Below are 23,643 nucleotides of genomic sequence, written 5' to 3' on the forward strand. Positions count from 1 at the left end.
CAAGTCATCCACAGCATGATTGACTTAATATGAAATGGGGGTGGGGAAAATCACCAGAGGTTATGAGCTCCCAATTCTAAACTATTCTATTAGGAATTCTTCCTAACGCTCCCTTTAACTTGACTGGCAACCATTAACATGGGGACAGGCAAAATACAGCCTGTTGGCACCTGCTAATTAATAGTACCCTGCCCAGCCCTTCCACCCATGGGGGTGGGAGCGAGGGGAACACATACATACACCGCCCTCCCTCCCCCCAACACAGCCAATAAAGACGCGTCACTCCCATCCTTGGGGGAAGGGCCCAGGCCAGCCAGCAGCAGGTCATAGGTAGGGCTGCAGCAGCCACTGCTGCAGCTGCCGGGGGACCTGCTTGGCTTCCCCAGCCTTCTGCTCACTCTGGGGACTAGGTAGGGAAGCAGCAGGAGCAGGGAGCTTGGGGCTGTGGCTGGTGGCAGTATGGAGCCCACGCCCAAGGGGGCGGCAGGAGCACAGAGCTCAGATGGGCAGGGTGTGGGTATGAGTGATAATGGTGGGGTGTGGGGACCCCCACACCCTCCCCCACAATGGCAGCAACAGGAGCACAAGCAGGCAGGGGCCCTCATGCCCAGAGGTGCTGCTGCCCAGCAGCACATGGATCCAGCCAACACTGCACATCACAGCAAGGAGCACATCCCAGGTTTGCTGGCTCTATTGCATGGGCTCTGCGCAGTGCACATGCAGCCCGTGGCACTGAGAAAGCCCCATGTGTTGGAGCCAGATTCCTTCCCAGCCCCCACTTCTGGCAGAGTCCCGGGACCTAAGCGGCAGAGAGCAGCAAAGGCAGTAGGTTCCAGTGCCTTGGGCTTGCCCAGTGCCACGTGAGTGTGGAAGCTGCATGTATACCACGCGGAGCCCCCACAATAGAGGCGGCTCCATCAGACTGTTCCTCACCCCCACATGCAGCACTGGCCAAAGCCATGCCCCACCAGGCAGCAGCACCTGCACAAAACATGAGCACTCCCTGCCTACTAGTGCTTCTGCTGCTGCTGGCAGGGGCTGTTCACCATGAGAAGGGAGGATGTGGAGGGTCCACACAACCTGTCACAATCCCTCACCTCACAAAAGCCACACTCCCACACCTTGTCCCCATAACCCCCCTACATATACACAAATCCTCAACATACCCTACTGCCCCCGCAACATCCCCACCATACACACCCCCCTACTCCACCACATACACACCCTCAACTACCATACACAATATACAAAACTCAGACTTTATTTTTGAGTTGTTATGCAATCATCTCTATACACACTATGCAAATACAAACCATGACAAAAATATTTTTAGTAATAACATTAAAATATGTTATAGTAGGTGTTTGATTTTAATGTATGATTTGGTGGTGGGGTTTTTTCTGGTTCCAAGATGGCAACCAGCTTTTCCCAAAAGGAGCATTTCAGGGGAGCAAGGGGAAGGACTTGCAGTAGCAAAGGTCAGGGGTATGAGATAATTTCCAGTCCCAAGATGGTGACTGGGGGGGCAGGACAATTGTCAAGAGGTGGACAACCCATACGGCCCTTGACAGCTCACCAAACTCATTCAGTGGCCCTCCAGCCAAAATAATCGCCTGCCCCTGCATTACCACAGAGCCCATTAAAAAATGCCACTGATGCATGTCCAGTGCCACCATACAGTACTAACATTTTGGAAGAACAGAGTAAGTCACTAAAGACATCAACAGGCAATAAAGGCAGCTATTTAAATCATGCAAATCACCCTAGCTATTTGCCACACCTTATTAACTTCAATACTAAAGGCAAAGATTTTTTGTCATCTTTTATTGGGCCAACTGTGCTGTTGGGAGAGCTATTGGGCAAGCTTTTCAACAAAAAGTGCTCTTTCTCCGAGTACTCAGGGATTATCATGGCCGCAACACACTAAGTCTGCTTCAATACTAAAGGCATCATTTAGACTAAATCAAGGTGTGCTGGTCAATTCTGCCTAGAACAAGAGTGGCTCAACAGTTCACAACTGATTGAGGCCTGCTGCATTGTTATTCACAATTCCAGCACTTAAGCCACTCCCTGCCCATGTCTGTGCTGTACAGCAGTGCGTCATGGCTGTAAAGGTAAAAAAAGGCTAGGAAAATAAGGCTTTTAGCTTCAGGGCTTGGAGGATTACCTAACCTCCACACGTCAGGCAATTTCCTGACTGCCAAATAGGCTTGCGCTATGCAGCTTAAACTGTACTCCCAGTTACCAAAGGCAGTAGAGTTTTAAAATTATTAGAGTTTTAAAATAAAATACTTCAGCAGTATAACATTTTGATTTGGATATAAAGCCAAATAGGTGGTACAGAAAACTGTACTTCTATAAAGTTCTCATCATCTTGTTACTCACCTACAAGCATTTCATACAAAAAAACTCCAACTGACCACCAGTCGCATTCTCGTCCATAGTAACCATCACCACCCTGGGATTTCAATACTTCAGGGGAAATGTAATCCGGTGTTCCAACAGCTGTATCACATCGTACCATACCTTCCTATAGTTAGAAACAAAAACAGCTGGGCCTAAATATCAAGTACAAGAATTGGACAATATTTTAAGCCACTGTTTCTCAACCTGTGGGTCATGAACCAAAGTGGGTTGCAAGAATATATGAAGGGGTCACAAACAAAACTTTAAAAATGGATTATCCTTTAAAGGAGAAAGAAGTGGGAAAACTGCGGCGTTTCCCTTGCAGAATGGCAGTTTCAGCCTGCAAGGGGCTGCAGATCGGCACTGGCCATCGATGTTTGCAAATGGGTCCTGGTCCAAAAGTTGAGAACCACTGTTTTAAGCAGCCATTCATCCTCTACATCTTTCCTTAACAATGGCTGCTCTGAAAATACTAGACGGAAATGAGCGTTTCATCACTAAAATATATCTTTGAATGCACAAATACTATATCTTCTTCTGATCCATTTATGTTTTTATGCTAGGAAAAGAAAAAACTCCGGGCTTACAATCCACAATAAAGCACAAAAAGCCATAAATGATACTATAACTAAAATACTTGGTAGAAAAACTCCAAAATGAATAAAGGGAAAAAGGAATGTTTTATGGCTAATTGCGTCATGAAGTAGGAAAAGCCGTAGGAAATTAGGAGCAGTTTAGCACAGTTGAACGCCAGAGCTTTTGGAGAGGGGGCAATCTGCCTGTGCCACGCCACAGTGAAGTACCCAGGGCTTCCCAGCGTATGCCACACCACAGCTGGGCAAAGAAAAACAGCACCAGCAGTCAGGTCCTAGAGCCTGCCTACGGCCAACCAAAGGCAAGCCATTCTGCACTCTCTCTGCCCCTCCCCACCTTGCCCCATGGGAAAAAGTTACTGACCCGTTATAGAATATAAGATTCAAATCAGTAACCACTTGCCCATCCCAGTTAGTCATATAACTAAGGGATAATTCTATACTCCACAGGACAGGGCACAGTATTCTTAAAAAGGACGTTTTATAAAAGGAAAAAATTATTGCTCATCTCAAAAATGATATTTTATCAAGTTCCACTATATTCAAGGATTGCTTGTGCAATCTTTTCCCATTAAAATTACGTGTATTCTGGACACTGCATCACATTTATAGGACTTGCCTATGCCAAAGATAAATTAGTTGAATTTAATTGTTTTTTTCTTTTCTTGGTACTTGCAGTTCAGAAATAAAATTCAACGTTAACATCCATGTCCATCAATTTTAGGTTTATCTAATAAGCCACCTGACAAAAGCAAATTAAGTTTAATACACAGAACCAAATTCACGACTGAAAAACTCCACTAAAACAAACTATTTATCTAAGACAATCCATGCTAATGTTTTTGAGCTTGTGCACATGGTGTTTTATTTGGCTTTCTAAGGAGATGTTGTTGAATATCTCATTTATTTATTTATTAAGGCTGTTTCACAAAGTTTTTCATCAAATGTCTAAGAATGCATTTAGAAGGTATGCCCTACATTTTACATCCATAGGATTAACGATACACAATTTTTAATATATGTGGTATTGTCTGATAAACCAATCAATTTGTACATGGAACAGCAAATGTTTACCTAATTTGAAACACTACTTTGGGAATCATTTTATATTTTTGTGGCCTCAAGTATATTTCAACAAAACACTGATTTTCAACCAGGATGCCAGTGTCCTGGGGTGTCCTGAAATCCTTTCAAGGGTGCTATGGGGTGCCACACAATGTTAGCACTGTTAGGTGTGCAAACATTATTTACAAGATAAACCAAAGATTTCAAACAGAGATCCATAACTGTGGTCTTTTAGTTCTTTGCAGTAGAAGAACTGGTCTGATTTTTTTTGGACTACAGAAAAAAAGTGAAAACTAAGAGCTAGCATTTTCCTACAGGTGCCTAGAGTCTATCCAGGGGTGCTCTTGAGTCCAGAAATGTTGAGAACCACTATAATAGAATAAAAGAGATTCTTTAACCCAACTGCTAACTATAAATATTTTTTGCTGAGCAAAGGTATGGCAAATAAGTAGCACCCTGGGCCCTGACTGTTTGTCACAGAAAAAAGATATAGAAAATATTTTAAAGAGTTTGTTTATTTTTACTTCACCAACACCATAACCAAACACTAGAATAGCATGTAATCATTGAGAAAATAGCACAATCCCAGAATTATATCTCTTGGAAACAATATTATTTCTGTCCTTCAGAGCACTGAGTAGCATATTAGCAGATGTAAAGAACTCCATCAAAGTATAATTAGCCACTTTTTATACTGCTCTTTGCACAGTTTATAGGACAAACACAAATCACTTTTTTCTTTACACAGGAGACTACAGCGGAATCAATTTTTTTCTTCCCAGTTTCTAACTAGGCTGCTAGACGTAGCTTTTAAAAAAGAAAGAAAAGAAAAGCAAGCAACAGGAATGTTATACTTTGGCTTTGATCCATGAACTATTCTAGTCCATGGAAAGATTCCCATGGACTTTGCACTGGAGTGCAAAATGCATCCTTAGACACGTAATGTTCTGCAGAAATCCACTTCTGCCAAAAGTATTTTCTCACATATTTAAAATATGCTTTCTCCTGTCTTGGTATCTTGCACTAGGTGTACAATTAACTCTCGTTATGTTCTGTCATGCCCATCCATACAGTTGTTTCCTTAAGGTAAACAGGAATAAACCACTGAGAAACGTGACAAAGAAAAAAAGAATCATTAAGATATGGGTGCAAGGGGCTTTCTTTCTCTTCATTTTTAGAAAGGGATAAAACTAGTTGTTAATAATACTGCTTTCTTAGGGGAAGGTTCAGAAAGAGATCAGAGTATTTCCATTCTGTCCTACTGAGAAACTTAATCCCTAGAGGCAGATAAGAGTTTACTCTGTAGTCTAAGCCACGGGTGGACAAAATGACAGATCCAGCTGGTGGTTAGACTCCATTTCCCAGCAGCTCCTGCCCACAGAACCTGTGCCCGTTGAAGGGGAGTGTGGGCAGTAGATCATGGCTCTGCCCCCACCCCAAGATCCTGGGGTCTCCTCAGCCCTGCCTGCTGGTCTCACCCCCAGCCACAGCCACAGCCCCATCCCAGCCACACACCCTACCCACATGGGTCCTGCCCCCAGTGGTGGGTGTGAGACAGATGGGCTGAAGTGCCCAGGAAGCAGGGCTGGGTCCAGCAGCAGCAGCTAGAAGGAGCTGCTGCCACAGGGGCTGCTGGAAAATGGTGTCCATTGTGGGCCCAATCTGGCACGGGCTAGACTCTGCCCACCCCTGGTCTAAGCTAAAGAGCTTAGAAAATAAAGAATTTAGAAGAGAAGAATTTCAATTTCACACTTGAAAAACAAACGAACAAAAAACAGTATATTTAAGATACCTTGGTCTTTTTTTCCCCACCAAAGTTCTTGTGCACATACATATTTTCTTCTTCAGGTAGGTAGGTAGGTACGTATATATGCACACACAAGAACGTCTCAAGCTAAAGCTACAGTCTGAACTAGTTACAATAACAGAGAAAAAAAATACACACACACAGAACGGTAGAGGGAGAGGTAGAGGGGAGCATGTGTGTGTGCGCGCACGCATGAGTGCACACACGCATACATCTACACACACATCTATTTTTTTTTGCCTCACTGTTATTGTGACTAGTTCAGACTGCAGCTTCAGTCTGAAAGAGCTTTCAGCATGAATAGCAATTTCTCCTTAACCAGTAGGAAATCCAAGATATGAATATCACTAGTGCCTGTGCTACTGAAATCCTGATGTCCAGCTCAACAACTAATTTTTCCACTTTCCACACTGGTGAAATTTGTACATATCTGACCGACGACCTTGTAATTAAGGCAAGTACCAGGAATCCAGAGACCTGGGATTTGTTTCTCATGACACCACAAATTTTTTGTGTAGCATTTCCTCTGTGTCTTCATAACCCAACTATAAAACTGCTATATTTGTTCCTGCTTATTTCATAGGAATATTGTGAGGTTAAATTTAACAGCTACAAGGTGCTGAAATAAAACCAGGATAAGCATCTTGGAAAAAAATTCTACCCACATAGAGAAATAAATAATGGAAGGCAAAGAACAATTTTCAGCATATGCTTTCTTCAAGTGACAAAGCTAAATTCAAAATTAAAGTATAATTTACCTTGTTCATCTTCATACAAGTACCAAAATCTGCTAGTTTTAAATGACCAGCCTTATCTAGCAGCATGTTATCAGGCTTCACATCTCTGAAAGGAAGAAAAAAAATTGCATAATATTTGATAAAGTAATTGAATTTGCTATAAGCAGCAAAGCCACCTATGCTTCCAATGTGACATGGCAAGAAAAGACGGCATTAGCAAAATAAAGCCCTGTTCCATTTTTTTCAAACTCTCATACACTATACACATTTTCTTGGACTATTCCAATTTTTTTCTTAAAGACAGAAGAGGAAGCATATAGCAATAGTCTTTTTTGCTAAAGTACTGTACTGAAAAAGAAAAAAACAAAAACAAAAAACCAGTAAGTCTGGATTACTCTGGGTAAAATTGTTTGAACCCAAACTCCACAGACTAAATAATCCTTGCATTACAATCCATTTAATTCAGTCTTGGAGAGTTTTCTCTTAGGAAATGCCGTTCAGGCTCAGAACCCAATAGTGTGACACGGGCAGGGTGAGTCTAGTACCAGCCCCAGACAATTACTCTGAGGAGGTGCCAGAATCACTATTCCCCCACCCCCTCCCCAGGCAAGGGGAATCTGCCATGCCAGAGGAAGAACTGCACCAAACATATTGGGGTAAGGGGGTTGAGCAACCAGCATGGTGACTCCCTGCCACCCCCCAAAGTGGGGAGGGGGCAAAGGAATGAATGGGACACCAAGGTTAACTCCTAGGAAGCCAGGCTTTAGGGCTACTGCCAACGCCACTGCCTGGGAAAAATTAAGTCAAGCCCTCCTTCCCTTTCCCTCACCCATGTTCTCCAAATGCTACCCTGCCACCACCCTCCCTCTTCCCACCAATTCCCAAACCCACTGTGGTCAGCATAACCCCATGCTCCCCCTCCTGCTCACTCAACGAACTCACTATGCCCTTGCCAAAACCAATGAGCCCCTCAATCATGAAAGACCATAAAAGCTCTTTTCCTGTTGTACCACAAAATAAATGCTATACCCATTTCAAACTGCCTTGATCAAAAGGAATCTCTCATAGCCCATCTCACCCATTGCCCATGATATAAAAGATGTCTTTACAGCCAATTAAACTCCAGAAAATAGGATACTGTGCACTTACGGAACAAAATAAGAAGTTTTATATGAAGACATGACACCCACTCTAAAGAAAAGGCTGGATGTCATATCCACAAGAGGATAATTTAAATCTTAACCTCTCTGCGTTTCTGCTCCTTATCTGTTACCTCATCTCATGTGGGTATTGAGAAAATGCACAGTCATCCATGAAACAGAAACTACTACACCAAGGTAAAATGTCACAGAAAAAACTCATAAGGAAATTAATAATGTTGTATTCCGAGCAGATCTGCATTAAAAATAGAGTTTGAATAATGTTTAATAAGCATATGACCACTAACAAAGGGGATAAAAAAAAACATTGAAGAGCATTTCTGTTGCTCAGGGCACAAGCATGGCCCCAGCACACAATGCAGCCACAAACAGTGGAGAATCAAGTTCAGTGAGCGCACACACAAATACTGAACCACCTATCAACACACCCTTAAAGAAACCGGTAACTCATTACATTCATTGCGCCTTCACAAGTAAGGCTTGCCACTTTTCTCCGGCAGAGCCTGCCTTCCCAAGCTGCTGCAAGGCTTCCTGCAGAGCCCCTGAGCTGCACGGAGCCCAGCACTTTGCTCCATGGCTGTAGGGGCAGCAAACAAACTCCTCAGAGGAGTTTTAGTTCCTTGCACCCCAGAACATTTAAGGTGCATTACGCTGCCTGGAATTAATGTGCAATACATCACCAATGCCTGCAAACACCAACACCATTAAAAGCAGTGCAAAAGCATTTAGCCCACTTTAAAGTGTTGTGCACACATGCCCATCATTTTGTCTATACACGGCCTAAGTGAGAATACCAGCAGCAGTTTTAAAGAAGACCAAGAGTACTGGCAGTGGATCTAATCACCGTGAGGTAAAAGTGGACATGAAAAACTGTAGTATTTTACCCTACTGTCACCGACAGCAGTTACTATGGGTTTAGCTCAGCTGTCTTCAACCAAAATGCCATAAGACGCTTTTAAAAGGTGCCACACTTAGATATACAAACACCTATATATTATTCAGAGGTTAAACTCAGATTTCAAATAGAAATTCATAGTGTCTAAAGTGTTCTGACCTATCATGGCCTTTTCAAGTTCTTTGCAACAAAAGAACTGCTCTATTATTTTCTATAGTCCAGAAATGAAAGAAAGCTAAGAACAGCATTTTGTGAGAGGTGATTTGAGCCTAACAGGGCTGAGAACCACTGGTTTAGCTTCTATTTACCATCAGGTAATAATATGAAAATTAGTAGAGCAGCTGATTTATCTTGTATCAACTAGTTTGTCTAGCCATACCCTAACTAGTTCTTAGACATGCTCTTAAAAAGTCTGACAATGTAAAGATCAGACACCTTTATTTTAATTATATTATTTATATACATACCTGTGAATAAAGCCCATAGAATGAATGGCGTCCAACGCAAGAACAACTTCTGCCGTATAAAATCTTGCCCACTTCTCAGGAACATCATAGTTGCTCATTAAATTCACAAGGTCCCCACCAGGCATGTATTCCATCACCATGTACAGGTAATGGTCATCTTGGAATGCATAAAATAACTATAAAATAAAAAAGTCAATGAATGATCTATTTCTCTTTAAAACCTAACTTCAACCCCCCCCCCCCCCCCCACTCAAGTGCATTAATCCAATGAATCTTGGCACAAATTACGTGACACATTGAAAAGTAATTGACAGATATTCTACCCATTCCCCTGTTAAAGGGACTTAAAATGGGATAGATTGAAATAGAGAAGCTAGCTCAACAAGTCTTAAACTCATCCTCAAAAGACTGTTTACCTGCAAAAGTAATCACAAGGTAACTGAGATGGGCAACGTTATTAGTTAACAAATTTGTAAGTGAAGAAATACCATACCTCAAAATATCTGCCAACTTTCTCTTTGAATGCATATTTTTCTATAATTTATCTTTAGGACTGGTAGCATAAGCATAATATTATAGAAATGATGGTCCAGAAATTATGCAAGAGGCAAGGGATTTCTTAGGATTACCTCTTTTATTGGACCAGGTGTAGTTGAGATAGAGTTAGACAAACTTTCAAATCAGATTACCTGTGCTGAAGAATGTCTAAGAAATCTTTGCCTATTGCATCATTAGGATTATCATATTTATTGTATAGAAACATTGAAACTTTTTTTTAAACAAATATACCAAAAAATCCAAGAGGTGGCTCTGCATTTTAATCCCATGCAAACTGGACAGATGCAATGCAAAAAATACCTATACATTTTTTCTTAATATTCTGTACTGTCCTTGTGACACTTCTGCAATTTCAGTATTCCTGTGGCAAACTTCACTAACTAAAAAGTGCATTTTAATTGTTAAAAAAATAATAATAATATTTTCTCTATCCCTGTTGTCAGGGGAATACTCAAGGCAAGTGGTACCAATGGATTAATGGCTCTTCACTTCAGACCTCGCTTGAAAAACCATACAAGTACATTTCTAGATAATCATTATTTGGGAAGCTACAGTAGTATCTTTCGAATATCATGCAGGGGAGGTTTAAATATTCCAGATCCAGATTATGATTAATTATCCAGAATGTTTCATCATTCAGGCCCCAACTACATAAAAACTAATGCACACTAAACAAGTTTGTGTACATGTTTTTGCAGGACTCACTTCTTATATTTCCAAAGGCAGTAATGCTTGAGAAGCTCACACTTGAGCTTGTTACAGTTAAGCATTTATCTTTATCACCACCAATTTGAGGTACAACACTGAAGACAGACCAGGGAAGGCACTGTTGGGCAAAGGTTGCAGCTGAACACATTTACTACAGAAAACAGAAGTAGAAATTCATTCAACTAGTTGGGGAGTGGGGGAAGGGGAGATGAGAGGTTTGTTTTTTATTTTTTAAATGCCAATGTGAATAATTGTCACACATACTAGGCAGTCCCAAAGAATTCTTGCCAAGCCAGGTAGAGCTCTGTTACAAAAAATTCTTCTGTAATACCCCTTTTAGCTGAAAGGCCACCTTTGGAAAAAAAATTACAAAAAAAAGCACCTAATAAAAGTATATCTAGCTCCCTGGTTACATTATGATGTATGCAATGATAAAGCAAGCCATCCTGAAATTTGACATTTTAGCAGCAGTATAACCATACCTGAACAACCCAGGGGCTATTAGTAAAAGCCATAATATCCCTTTCCTCCCAGAAGAATGCAGAATCTGATCTTTTTATCATCTCAAACTTGCTCAGGAGCTTCATAGCATACACCTTCCTTGAAGATTTATGCCTTACCTTTAAAAATAAAGGTTAAATTTAAGATATAGACTAAACATTAAGTTTCATGCTCTCCATCAGTAAAAATCTATAGAAGTTGCTAAATTTTTCTACTTTGATCATTTTCAATTTATTCAATTTTTTCATAAGTTTGTGTTCTTCTTTGGAAAAAATAAGTTACCCTTCTGACCTGAATTATGCAAAAGTTGCACTTTTTAAACTACAATGCAAACATCAGTCCTAAGATTGGATCAACATTTGGTAAGAATATGAAAAGCAAAGTCCACGTACACAATGGTTACAGTATTATTTGAACCTAGTGGTGGCCCCTACCATTCTCTGTGGGTCTAGTACCCCCTCCTCCTCCTCCCCCCATGCACTAGCACTGCCCCCATTTGCTGAGATTGGGTCCCAGCACTACCTCCCCCACACACCAGGATTGGGTATTAGTTCTGAGGCACAGGGTCCAGGACTCCTCACAGGTCTGGAAATTTGATAGCAGGGGAGCAGTGCCACCAATCCCCCAATGCCAACATTTCCAGACCTAGGAGAGCCCCGTGGGCCAGATGACGTGTGCCATGGGCCAGATCTGGCCTGCAGGCCATAGATTGAGCACACTTGATTTGAATCAATTATTTTCTGTAAAATAATTGAAAAATAAAACTTTAAATATTTTGAAGAGCTCAGAAGTATACACATATACTCTTGTATTTTAGATTATTTCCATTAATTACTCAAAGCAATGAGCCAGCCAAGCTGCTAACTCATCCTCCTGTCCACTTCATCCCACAAGTTACTGAAGCAAATTCCGTCTTCAAACCATGTGGGCAGCTCCTTAACTGGTCTAAACTCATGACAAGCCTAAAGATTTGCCTTTCAAAGTCCCAGAGTTACACAGGCAAGGACTAACATCACTTAACAAAGAAAATGAACATTCAGCCCTATTTTGAATGTTGACAGGGTTTGGATTTGTGCACAAGTATACTAAAATACAGGATCCTGGAAAACATACTCTCTCATAAAAAAGCATTACTTTCTTACAATCCATTGAGCACGAAGTTACTTTTGCCTCTCAAATTGTGTATTGAAAAGTAAATATAAGTAGCACTGAACAGCTTTAAATAAAACCCAATCCTATATGTACACTGATATATAACCTACCAGTTGAACTTCCCCAAATGCACCTCTACCAATCACCTTCACCACTTCATAATCTTCAGCTTTCATACGCAAATCTCTCATTTTATTTACTGTGTCTTTATCTGTATAAAAAAAAATAATTTATAAAAAACTGCATAGAATAACACGTTGAACAATTCACTGGTACCTTCGTTATTTTTATATACAGGATACTGCAGAGCTACATGCTTAGAAACTTTAGAAAGGAACTTTGTTTTTTTCTGGAAAATATCTTTTTCAAATACAGTATATTGGATAATATGGATCAGTTGCATTTAAATTGATTTGGGTAACTAGTCTTGCAACGTCTGCTTATTTAAAACTGGGAAGGAGCAAGCCTTCTGTCACAACCAGTTTTCTTAATAAGATCTCCATGTTGAAACTGTGATTTCGCTCTCATCATTATGGTTACTACGAAACGTCAAACAAACCACAACAACTTCACAGCAGGATCGAACAAGGGAAAATTCTCATTTAGAACTTAACTATCTGAAAATTTGCAGAAACTCTGCATCAAGAGTAACCTGTTTGTACAGAGAACATAAAAGGTTATCTTTAAAAGACCATGCAATAGATTTGAGAAATTAATGCAATATACAAGTAAGATATATTTAAGCAATTAAAAAACGCTAAACTAAACAAAGTATTTAATATACTTGAAAAAAAGTAATTTTAATTTAAAACATGCGGTGGGAATCACTGTAATTATTTATATAAATCTGTCGTTCTATAAACTACAATAATTTATAAAACTCCCAGTGGTCAGATATTCCAATTCCAAATTTGGTCATAGATTAAAGATGGCTATTTTAATCCATATCGGACAATACTAGCATGAGATTACATGGAAAAACTTCACATTTTAGTATTTCTACATGAAAAAAGCAACTCGAAGCCCCATTTTAATAAACCATTAACATTAATCCCATTTTGTTTCAAAATAGTATTGTAAATGTTCCATTCTGGTTTAAGAAGTACTGTGGAAGAAGAACGTGTGATTACTGTAATCTAGATTTTTAAAGGACTGGATAGACTGATGGCAAATGATTATTACATGCCTACTTAGACTATATGCCATCTGGGAAAAGCAACATACAGAAATTATGTTTCACATCAACATGAACCAGGTAAAGCAAAGGAAGAATGTAAGCAAATTTCAGTAAGAAGTTGATTAGAACTCCTATAATAACACACATTGGTTCAAGCAGTTATATTTATATATTCTTTTGCCTTGATTTTCTAATGTAAACATGATTTACAAGAAGAAACAATGCATTAAATTGAGTCTAATGAACTACAATCTAAGAACTACAGAATTGCAAGTATGATTTATGTCTGTTAATAGCGAGAACTATTAAAAGCTGTTTAATATATGGATGTGATTCCTTTGCTTACTCTTCTTTGGTCTAGAGTCATAGATGTTAGGGTCGGAAGGGACCTCAATAGATCATCGAGTCCGACCCCCTGCATAAGCAGGAAAGAGGGCTGGGTCTAGATGACCCCAGCTAGATGCATATCCAGCCTCCTCTTAAAGACCCCCAGGCTAGGGGAGAGCACCACCTCCCTTGGGAACCCATTCCAGACCTTGGCCACTCTAGCAGTAAAGAAGTTCTTCCTAATGTCCAGTCTAACTAACTGTGAAGAAGTTCTTCCTAATGTCCAGTCTAAGTCTAAGACAGTGATTCTCAACCAAGGTGCCATAGCACTATGGGGAGCCTCGAGATCTTTTTATGGATACACGTGCTAGGTGTGCAACCACGATTTGCAAGAGAAACCCAGAGGAAATCCAGAGTTCTTGGCAATGGAAGAATTGTTCTATAATTTTCCCTGCAATCAAAAAAGAAAGTAAAAATGGAATCCTTGTTTTTTTCTCGTGATAGAACAGGAGGGATTCTTGCAGATGTTGCAGGTGATGGGAATAATTTTTCCCAAGAGAAACTGAAAACACTTCTGGAAGAAGACTGCTCCTCCTAATCTCACTTTTTTCTACTTAACCATAGCTTTTCTCTCATTGTATTTAAATTACTTCATTCCTTTTTATTTAGTCCCCCTGCTCTCTACAGGGGAAGCTGTAACTTATGAAAGCTTATGCCTTTCTGAAAACAATGAGTCTTAAATGTCTCTCCATTCCTGAATACAAAGTTCAGGGGCTGGATATTTTGCTCCACTTAGTTTATCAACAACGAGCTTCCATTTGCTGAGACTATTATCCTGACACCTTAAGTTGTTGACAGAGGCTCATGTTTTCTATCATGATGATGACATAACAGTTTATTCATGGAGAAAAGGCCATAAATCAGGGGTGGGCAAAATGCAGCCCGCCAGGCCATTCTATCCAGCCCATGTGGCCCCTAAAAAAATTAGAAAATTAATAGTTATCTACCCCTGGCTGCCTGTTATGCGGCCCTTGATGGCTTGCGAAAACTCAGTAAGTGGCCCTCCACCCAAAATAATTGCCTGCCCCTGCCATAAATCCATAGCACAGCAAGTTGCCTGACACTTAACCAGTTTATACTAATTCTTCTTTCTAGCTCTGTTAAAATTCCCTGTGTTGGATTAATTTCTGTGTCTATACAAGAACATCCACAGACTATGACATCCTCAACAGCGGAGAAGCACAGAGGGTACTGATTATCCTGACCAAGGAAACTGACTTGTTAGCGTGATATAAATCTTACAAGCCTGTGCCTAACCTTCTACCAAAGTAAGCCGTCTTCTTTCTTGAGGACATTAACCTTCCAAGATCAATTTTATTGCTACCAAAAAGTTTGTGTTAATGGAATCTGTCTGTCTACTGAGGTCAGTCAGCTAGCATCTACACCATGATACCTAAATGGCAGATTAGATTGTTTCTCTGCAATATTAACTCTGAGTGGGAAGAAAACTACAGGCCATTGATAGAGAGACTCTTCATGTGCTGGTACCAAAATTGTCTTGGTCATTTTGACAGAGTCCTGCCTGAGCACCCTGGACATTAATGAAACTGGAAGACAACTGTAGTTCCAGCTTAGTGGCTTTCCAGCATCAGAAAAAGTGATCCTTAGCTGACCAGTAGCCCACTTCACATAGTAAAGTACATACATACCCACAGGATAATGCTGCCCTCAAATACTTATATAAAGTATTTGAGTTTACTTGGGCAAACAAATTTAAGGAATCATCTTTTTCATTTTATCTCAAGATGCATTTCCTATTTGCAGAAGCCACGCACACATTTGAAATAAAAATGCCAAAAGAAACCATGTACTGGTAGATAATTTAGCTTTGTTACAATTGTCAATTTTTTGAAGCCTAATTTTTTTTGCACTTCTCTAAGCATGAACTGCTAAGGTTAGTAAACGAGCTTCATTTTTTTTTCTAGTCAATAACTTCATTTTAGGGTTGTACAATAATAGTATCATGTTTGAATTAAAGAACACTGCACAAATTTGTAAATGTTTTCTACAGGAAAGAGTAAGGAACAGTTATAATTTCCCCCTATCTAGAAAAAGCCATTATGAGCCAAACCAGAACTGTACCCTTAAATTCACTACTTGCTCTGAAGATCACCCAAGTGCACTGCAATGTTTTAAAATTGTGAATTCCTTTGCCTTAGTTACACTTCCCTTCACCTTCATGTTACTTAAGGTTATATTTTATGCATATGTGTGTTGATTCTTTAATTAAGATTTCAAATGTAATTATTTCTTTTTCTTCTTACAAATACAGAAGGGGGCAGGTGGTGAGCACATTTTATAATTAAAATTACATTATCAGTATTTGCTGCAATGTCTTATTTGACTAAGATTTTCTTCTCCAATAAAGAGATTTTCTTTTCCAACACTCTAATAAAGTGCTCTCAAAGGAAGTGTGGTGAAAACAGAGTATACAATATGTGCATGGTAACAAGGTTATACTAACTCAAGCATTATTTAAAAACTGTAGGAAGTTAAACAGAACACTTTATCTTGAGCAGCTCAGCAACCAGTCTACATAAAAACAAATCCTCAACTAAATCTAATAGGAACTCTTTATACCACAAAATCTTTAAATTCATTATTAGGGCTAGTAGTCTGTTTATGTTAAAACTATTTGAGAAGCAATGGACTATACACACTGAGGAAAAGCAAAATCGAAGTTTACAGTATAATTAAGACATGAATTATATAATTTTAATCAAACTGCTGCTTATTTAATAATGTAAACAATATTTAACTAATGGTTTAAAATATTTCAAAATATTATGTCCAAATGCTTGCCAATTCACTTCACAGTAACAGCTAATCCAGAGCTCACAACCTCTTGTTACCCTGTGAAAAGCCGTTATCCAAATTTATAGTACTTGAGCTCTCTTGAGTTCCTCTATAGCCCAAGATTTAATTTGACAGCTTGCAAGCATCTTAGCAGAACTGCTTTAACTGTCCATTATCATGTCTGGCTTCTGCCTAAGCAAAATAAATTAAAGGTTTAAAATTAAACATTTTCAAATGTGAAAGTTATAAGAACCATGACTCCTGTCAAACAACTTCACCCCCATCCAAAAAAAACCAAACCGGTTTTACTGATAAAGATGGAAATCTAGCTATTTGTTGTAAAAGCTGTAAAAAGGTCACGATAAGTTAAGAATTTACACTTTAAAGTTTTTTTTCCCCAAAACACAGCAGATGCCAAGACTGACCTGCAGCACTACAATCAAATCATATAGAGGTGTCATTCAAGTACCAAAGATACATTACATTTTAATATTAGTTTATATTCTTTTTGTTGTTTTAGTACCCCCTTTTCAGTACTCAACCTTTTTTGTATTCTTGATGAAAATTTGCTTAATTTCATTTACTTCTTTTCTGTCCACCCAAAGGAAAAAATAAACCAGTGCAATCAGCAAAACGGTGAAGAAAACATCTCCAGTTAACACTAGACACATGAAGAATATACCAACAGCAAGATGAAGACTACCTGCACTCTTCTTAGAGTTAAAAAGCAAGAGACTTTTTACATTATTAATCTATATAAACAATGCATCAATAACCTACTAATGTAGACTCTATTGTAGCTTATCAAAGTTATATGTTCTCATTTTGGAAATTTTATTAGTTAAGTTTATGATGGTCTGATGGGAGGGGTTGGGGGGAGAATTCAAATATTAACAACGTAATAAATGGGAAGTTGGAAGTTTGGTTTAGAGAGATGGCTTTATTTATCTCACAAATGGCCTACTTATTAACTGCACAGCTGTAAGAGTGAGCCAGGGCCTCCACATTACTTTAGGGAGAAAGCAACTGCAGAGAGTCCCCCAGATGCAGGGAACCACTGCCTTGATGAACTGACTGCAGGGGAATGGGCAGCCAGGGCTCAGAGATCTGCATGGGTGGCAGAGGCACTGCTGCAGCAGCTAGACCAGGGGTGGGCAGAGGCACTGCTGCAGCAGCTAGACCATGGGCTGGATCCAGCCTGCAGAGAGAGACTGTCCAACCCCATGGCAGGTCCCCAGGTCCCACCTAGCCCAGTGCTGTCCAGCCGTCCCCTGGGCAAGCAGTGGGGCTGGGGCAGCTTCGCAGCTGGAATGCCTTTCTAAGCAGCCCAGGCAGCAGTTGCTCCATCCAGCTACTGCCGCTGCTGGCCCCAGCCTCATGGTACTGGCAGGGACCCACGTGTACAGGCCCAACACTGGCTCGCCCTGCACCCGCTCCGGATATGCTGGAACCCATGACAGACCCGCCCCATACCCACTCCAGACTGAGCAGCAGTAGCAATGATGGCAGCTGAGCAGAAGCTGCTGCTCAGCATGAGGGAAAGGTGACCCCTCCCTTTTGCTACTGCCGCGCCCTTCTTGCTGCAGCCACCCAGAGCCCATGCCCAAGCTGCCCTGCAGTTCCTCTGCACTGCCACTGGACAGCCTGGAGACAGCAGTGACAGCAGCAGAGAGGAGCTGCAGGTGGCTGCAGCAAGAAAGGCCTTGCAGTGGTGATGGGGAGGGGCCGCTTTTCCTCCGTGCCCAGCAGCAGCTTCTGCCAGCTGCTGCCACTGCTCAAAATGCAGGCAGATGGCCCAGAGCAGGCATGGGGTGGGCCAGGCTTGGGGCTGCGCATTTCAGGCTGGACATTAGAAGGCACTACTTCGCAGTCAAGGCAGCTTGGATCTGGAACCAACTTGCAAGGGAAGTGGTGCTAGCTCCTAACTTGAGGGTCTTTAAGAGGAGGCTTGATAATTAACTAGCTGGGGTCATGAGAGCCCAGTACTCTCTCCTGCCCAGGGCAGGGGGTCGGACTTGATGATCTACTTAGGTCCCTTCTGACCCTACATCTATGAATCTAGGAATTTATGCAGGTTCTGGCTGGTCTGCTCCAGCCGGGCGAAATCCTGAGCAAGTGCGGGGTGGGCTGGGGTCAGATATGGGGCTGTGCACTGTTGGCAGAGAGGAGCCACAGGGCAAGTGAGCTCTGGGCTGTTTGGGGGGAACAAAGGGGAGGCTGCTGACCGACATGTAGCAACTCCCCAGAACTGCCTGTGGCCCATGGGCCCAAATAATTGCCTGCCCCTGAGCTAGACCAACAACCCAGAAGATTAAATAGACACAGCTTTGCAGGGCCAGCAAGCCACCTGACCAGAAGTGGGCAGGGCTTGAAAGACATAAGCCCAGGGCCCAAGCCAAAGCAGTCAGTCTGGCCCAGCAAGCTGCAGGGGAAAGAACTCTTCAGAAAGAGGGCTGTAGCTGAATCTGGCCAGGATCCTGTTATACCTGGGAGTGGCAAGTAAGGAACTAGGGCTTGCAAAGAGCTCTGGCCCAAGTCAATGAGGTTTGTTATACAGCCAGAGGGCTTAGAGTTTGGTTATAGCCAGTGTATATATGCTTCCATTTAAGTTTATACCAGATGACCAGGTTATGGCTACAGGGAAGATCTGGAGGCCATGGAGAGGTGCCTGGTGGGGCACTCAGCATTAGGCACCCTAGCCCAGAGTCAGAACAGGACTAAGGGCTGAAGAGACAAGCAGCCTGGCTCAGGGTCAAGGACCAGAGGGCTAGGGCTCACAACAAGCAGGCAAAGGCCAAAAGAGCCAAGACTTAAAACTACACAGGCAGCAGAGGTAGCCTGAGGCCAAGACAGCTAAGGGTCAGAGCCCAAAAGGGGCAGAGGCCCAGAAAAGAGGGAACAGGGCCAGGGGCCAAGGGCCCAAGCTAAGTGAGCCAAGGGCTGGACAAGGCTAAGAATCAGAAGCCAGGCCAGAGGAAGTGGGCCTAGGCTGGCAATCTACAGCAAAGGAGTAACTAGCAGGATGAAGCTATGAGGGCTGAAGCCCGTACAAGCTGGTGCATGAATCTGGAGTAACATCTGAGAGAGACAGGTATAACTATGGGAGCAGCTGGAGGTCACAAATAGCCCCTAAGGCATCAGGTACCTTGGAGGCCAGGAGGACCCACTTAACAGCAGCTAGATTCTGACCAGTGGGGTCCAAGAGGGACCCACTGGATACATAACCAAAGAGGGCTCACTGTAGGACTCGGGGCAACCTCCTTTTCAGTAATCAAATTATTCCAATTGAGGCATGGCAGGAAGGAGAAAAGGGAGAATACCCAGATAGGCAGAGCGGGGCATGAACTGCATGGCCACCAGGGGGCATCACAGCCACCCCTGGGACCTCAGTCATGTTATAACCGCATTTAATAAATACTATTGTTAATATTTAAAATTCTCATCTGTAGACCAGAACCTAATTCCTTCCTTCTGGGCATGCAGTATGCTCAGTTTCTGGGTGTGGAAAAGAGAGAGAGGAAAGGAATTGTTTAAGTCTCTTGCAGCTCCCTCCAGCTACGAAGTGGAAAAGGCTATAGAAATATCAAGTACTTACATCTGTTTAAGAAGTTGTCAATATTTTTGTTTTTTCTTAAGGCAGGAAAATCCAAATCATATACCAAGGCATCTAATCCATCCTAAACAAAAGAAAAATGCAAACAAAAATGTAATAACATCTTTCTGAAAAACAGCTACATTTTATGATAATCACAGAGATAAAATAAACACAATTACCCATGCCAAATTTCCACATTAATGGAATAAAATTCATTTTATAGGGCCATTAACAACTGGAGATAAATTCAAAAGAATATTTTAAGATGCAGCCAAAAATTAGCCCCTTCCTTGAACAATACAATCCTAAAACATTGCATATGATATATGTACATTATGCCAGATGAAAACATTTACAGAATCTTTGCTATATCTCTATTTCTATATCAGACCTTCTGTTTATGCCTTTTGTAATAAATATATTTATTTTTAAGTCCTCCAGTTCAAAGAATTGTCCATCCCTGCACAAGACCCTTTCAGTGACACCACAGCACAGGTGTCACCACAACTATGTGGAGCTGCCCCATGAGCCTTATGCACAGCCAGTTCAGGGGGAGCTGCAGCATGAGTGTGCGCTCCTACCTGCATTAGGGTTATCTGATAAACCTAAAGCAGGCAGAAGCACCCCAATCCTGCCACAGTCTTTCCTAGTCTGACCCTCCCCTCCCCCATGTTCTTCCCAGAAACAGAGGCATGCGGGGCTGTGCACGAGGCACACATGGCACTTCCACCTGCCTGTGGCGATGGCAACAGCCCTTCACTTGAGAACCTCTGAGGTAAGCTAAAGCCAGTACAAATACTGTTTCTCAACTGGGATGCTAACAAATTAAAGGGTTGTGGAGGCATGCCCTGAATCTAAAAAGACTACTGTCCTAGATAAAACAAATAGTCTGTAAAGGAAAGCTAAAACTGAAAGAAAATAATGTCAAGCTACTTTCAACTACTGTAAATCCATAAGTTAAAATAAAATTAAAACAAAACAAGCAAACAAAAGTGGCAAGCCAAGTAATTTAGATTTAAACATGCTTTGCTAAGAAAAAGTCCCTCAGTATCCAGCTTCCCTTTCCTGAAGTGCCCAAAGAGGAAGCCATTTCTGCCTCAGCTACCTCAAAAAAGGAGGGGCATAGGTAGGTAGTGGGAAGAGTTTTTGTTTGTAAAAGACTAAGACTGATAAACATGAGTTGCGTAAAGTCTTAATTTCTTGAATTGCAAATTTAACAAAAATTAAAATGCATTTTAAGTGACAACGGCAAAAAAACAAAGTCAAAATAACCCCAATTTTCGTGCTTTTTCCTTTTTGTTTAAGCTACTGATTGGGTCTTCAGCATACAGCCTTTTTAACTATATTTTATTTTTTTAAAGATTTCTCCAATATGAAGAACTCTCATTTCTAGATTGATAAAAATATTTAAAGTATTTATTAAGTGAGGTTAGGGTACATCACTGTGTTGTATTTTCACAAAGCTTGTTCAGACCAACCAATTCAAAATCTACAGAGCTTGATAACTGCATGCTGTTCACGAATGGAATGAGGATACTTGAAATCTGGCAATAACAAACAGCTGCACCGAAAAGGAACAAAAAGGAAAGCACCAACAGTGAAAATGTTACACCTTTTGGAAAACTGATTAAAACCGTGTATGGAGATTGGAGGTAAGAAGTGCACTATAGAGTAGTAATCATTCTGCATGAGAAAAAATGATGGGCGGTAAGAAATAGAGCATAGGCTTCACTGTTTCCTTTTCCACAAATTACTTCAAAACAGGGTTCACTTCTTTCAGCATTCTTTACCTCCAACTTTTCAAGTCGATATTTAACTTCTTTTTAGAGAAAACACAGAGATTACCAGTTAGTCAGCACCCCCTCTACATGTTACATGTATTACGCAATTAACCAGTTAATGGCATGATTAGTTTAGACCAGTTACACATGAAAATTAACCATGCCATAAAAAGGTCCATCAAGCTATAAAGTAAGAAAATAGGTAATAAAATTATAGTTCATTTCCATCCAGCTTTAAACATGCATAAGTAGCAGGGTCTTCCCCTGTGGCCAGGAGCCCAGTCAGCTGATGGAGCTCCCAATTACAGGGGTGCATCCACACAGCCAGGACTAGGAGTCCCACAGCTGCCTCGGCTGAGCAACTGCGCTCCAAACAGAGTCAGGGCCGAGAGTCCCGCCAGCTGCAGGACTCAGTCCCAGAAGCTATGGGGTACTGCCAGGATCAAGGGTCCCACCAGCTGCTGCACACTCAGCTGCAGGAGCTTGATATTTGCCAGTGCAGGGGAAGCCCAGGATGGTGATCCCAAGCTCCCCTGTATGGGCAATAAGGTGTATATCTAGACTGAGACACTTTTTTCCTCGGACCACTTCTTCCACCATTGCGGACCATTGTCACCGGTATGTGTGTTTCTATCCTCTTTTTCTCTCAGCGTCGCGAAACCACCCCCCTCCCCTTCCCCACTCCCCTCTCCCCTTACCCCCGGGCTTAGTTGGCTAACTTTGTATCGCATGTAACCTAGTTGCGTTCCCAACCTCACCCCCATCCTTCTATTGTTAGTCCCTCGCCCAGGCGTTCTGTATTTCCCTATCGGCTTTGTCATCTTTTTTTGGATTTACAATCCTTAACATCTACTAATAAAAGTCAATCTGATGCTAGATCCCACAATCTCACCTCCTGCCATGCACATATGGCATGGCAGAAGGCATGACTGCATGGATCACACTTTAGATCCCATTGCACTTTTACCTGGATGTGTTAGAGGGGCCCTAAGGTGAAATCTTGCCATGCCTTCTGTCTGACTTCAGACTAACATGGCTAACTACCTGTAACTTCTCTCTAAAGTAAATAAGTATCTTCCTAAAAAATCTCTGCAGCCTGTAACCTCCTACCTAAAAATTGCCACATCAGTTAAGGAATGTATGGATCCTGGTAATGGTCATTCAGCTTCAATTTAGTTTGGTAATAATAGCAGGAAAGAATTTGTCACGATATTTTTCCTGCAATCAGAGCAGATTTAAACAATTCACCACGATCTGCTGGCTGGGAAACTGGCTCCGCAGTAGGACCCAGAGGGTGGTGGTTGACAGGAGCCAATCATCGTGGTGCGCTGTGACCAGTGGGGTCCCTCAAGGCTCTGTCCTAGGGCCTATACTATTTAACATCTTCATCAATGATGTGGACATCAGTGTCAGAAACGGACTGGCCAAGTTCACCAACACCACCAAACTCTGGGGTAAAGCATTCACACCCGAAGACAGGAGAGTGATCCAGGCGGATGTGGACAGACTCATGAAATGAGTGGACAAGAACCTGATGGTGTTCAACACCGAAAAATGCAAGGTTCTCCACCTTGGGAGAAAAAAAATCTGCAGCGTGCTTATAGGCTTGGTAGTGCTACGCTGGTTAGCACTACAGATGAAAGGGGCACGGGGGTCATGGTTGACCACAAGATGAACATGAGCCTTCAGTGTGCATCCATAGCAGCCTGCATCCATAGATGCGTCTCAAGCAAATCCCGGGACGTCATTTTCCCGCTGTACTCTGCCTTGGTGAGGCCGCAGCTGGAGTACTGCGCCCAGTTTTGGGGTCCACAATTCAAAAAGGATGTAGAGAAGCTTGAGAGGGTGCAGAGGAGAG

At 41.7% G+C, this 23,643-nt stretch overlaps 1 protein-coding gene across 2 annotated transcripts in view; it reads right to left on the bottom strand.

Annotated features, from left to right (window-relative positions):
* ROCK1 (Rho associated coiled-coil containing protein kinase 1) overlaps window positions 1-23,643 on the bottom strand; it is a 135,140-nt gene that overhangs the window by 68,302 nt on the left and 43,195 nt on the right. For both annotated transcript variants that reach the window (XM_006027930.3, XM_006027929.3), the window contains exons 2-7: window positions 20,005-20,086; window positions 12,160-12,260; window positions 10,879-11,016; window positions 9,131-9,306; window positions 6,630-6,714; window positions 2,386-2,530 (exon numbers count right to left, since the gene is read on the bottom strand). In XM_006027930.3, the coding sequence (XP_006027992.1) occupies window positions 2,386-2,530; window positions 6,630-6,714; window positions 9,131-9,306; window positions 10,879-11,016; window positions 12,160-12,260; window positions 20,005-20,086 (727 nt within the window). The remainder of the gene's footprint in view (window positions 1-2,385; window positions 2,531-6,629; window positions 6,715-9,130; window positions 9,307-10,878; window positions 11,017-12,159; window positions 12,261-20,004; window positions 20,087-23,643) is intronic.

Source organism: Alligator sinensis, unplaced genomic scaffold (assembly GCF_000455745.1).
Source record: "Alligator sinensis unplaced genomic scaffold, ASM45574v1 scaffold677_1, whole genome shotgun sequence".
Lineage (NCBI taxonomy): Eukaryota > Metazoa > Chordata > Crocodylia > Alligatoridae > Alligator > Alligator sinensis.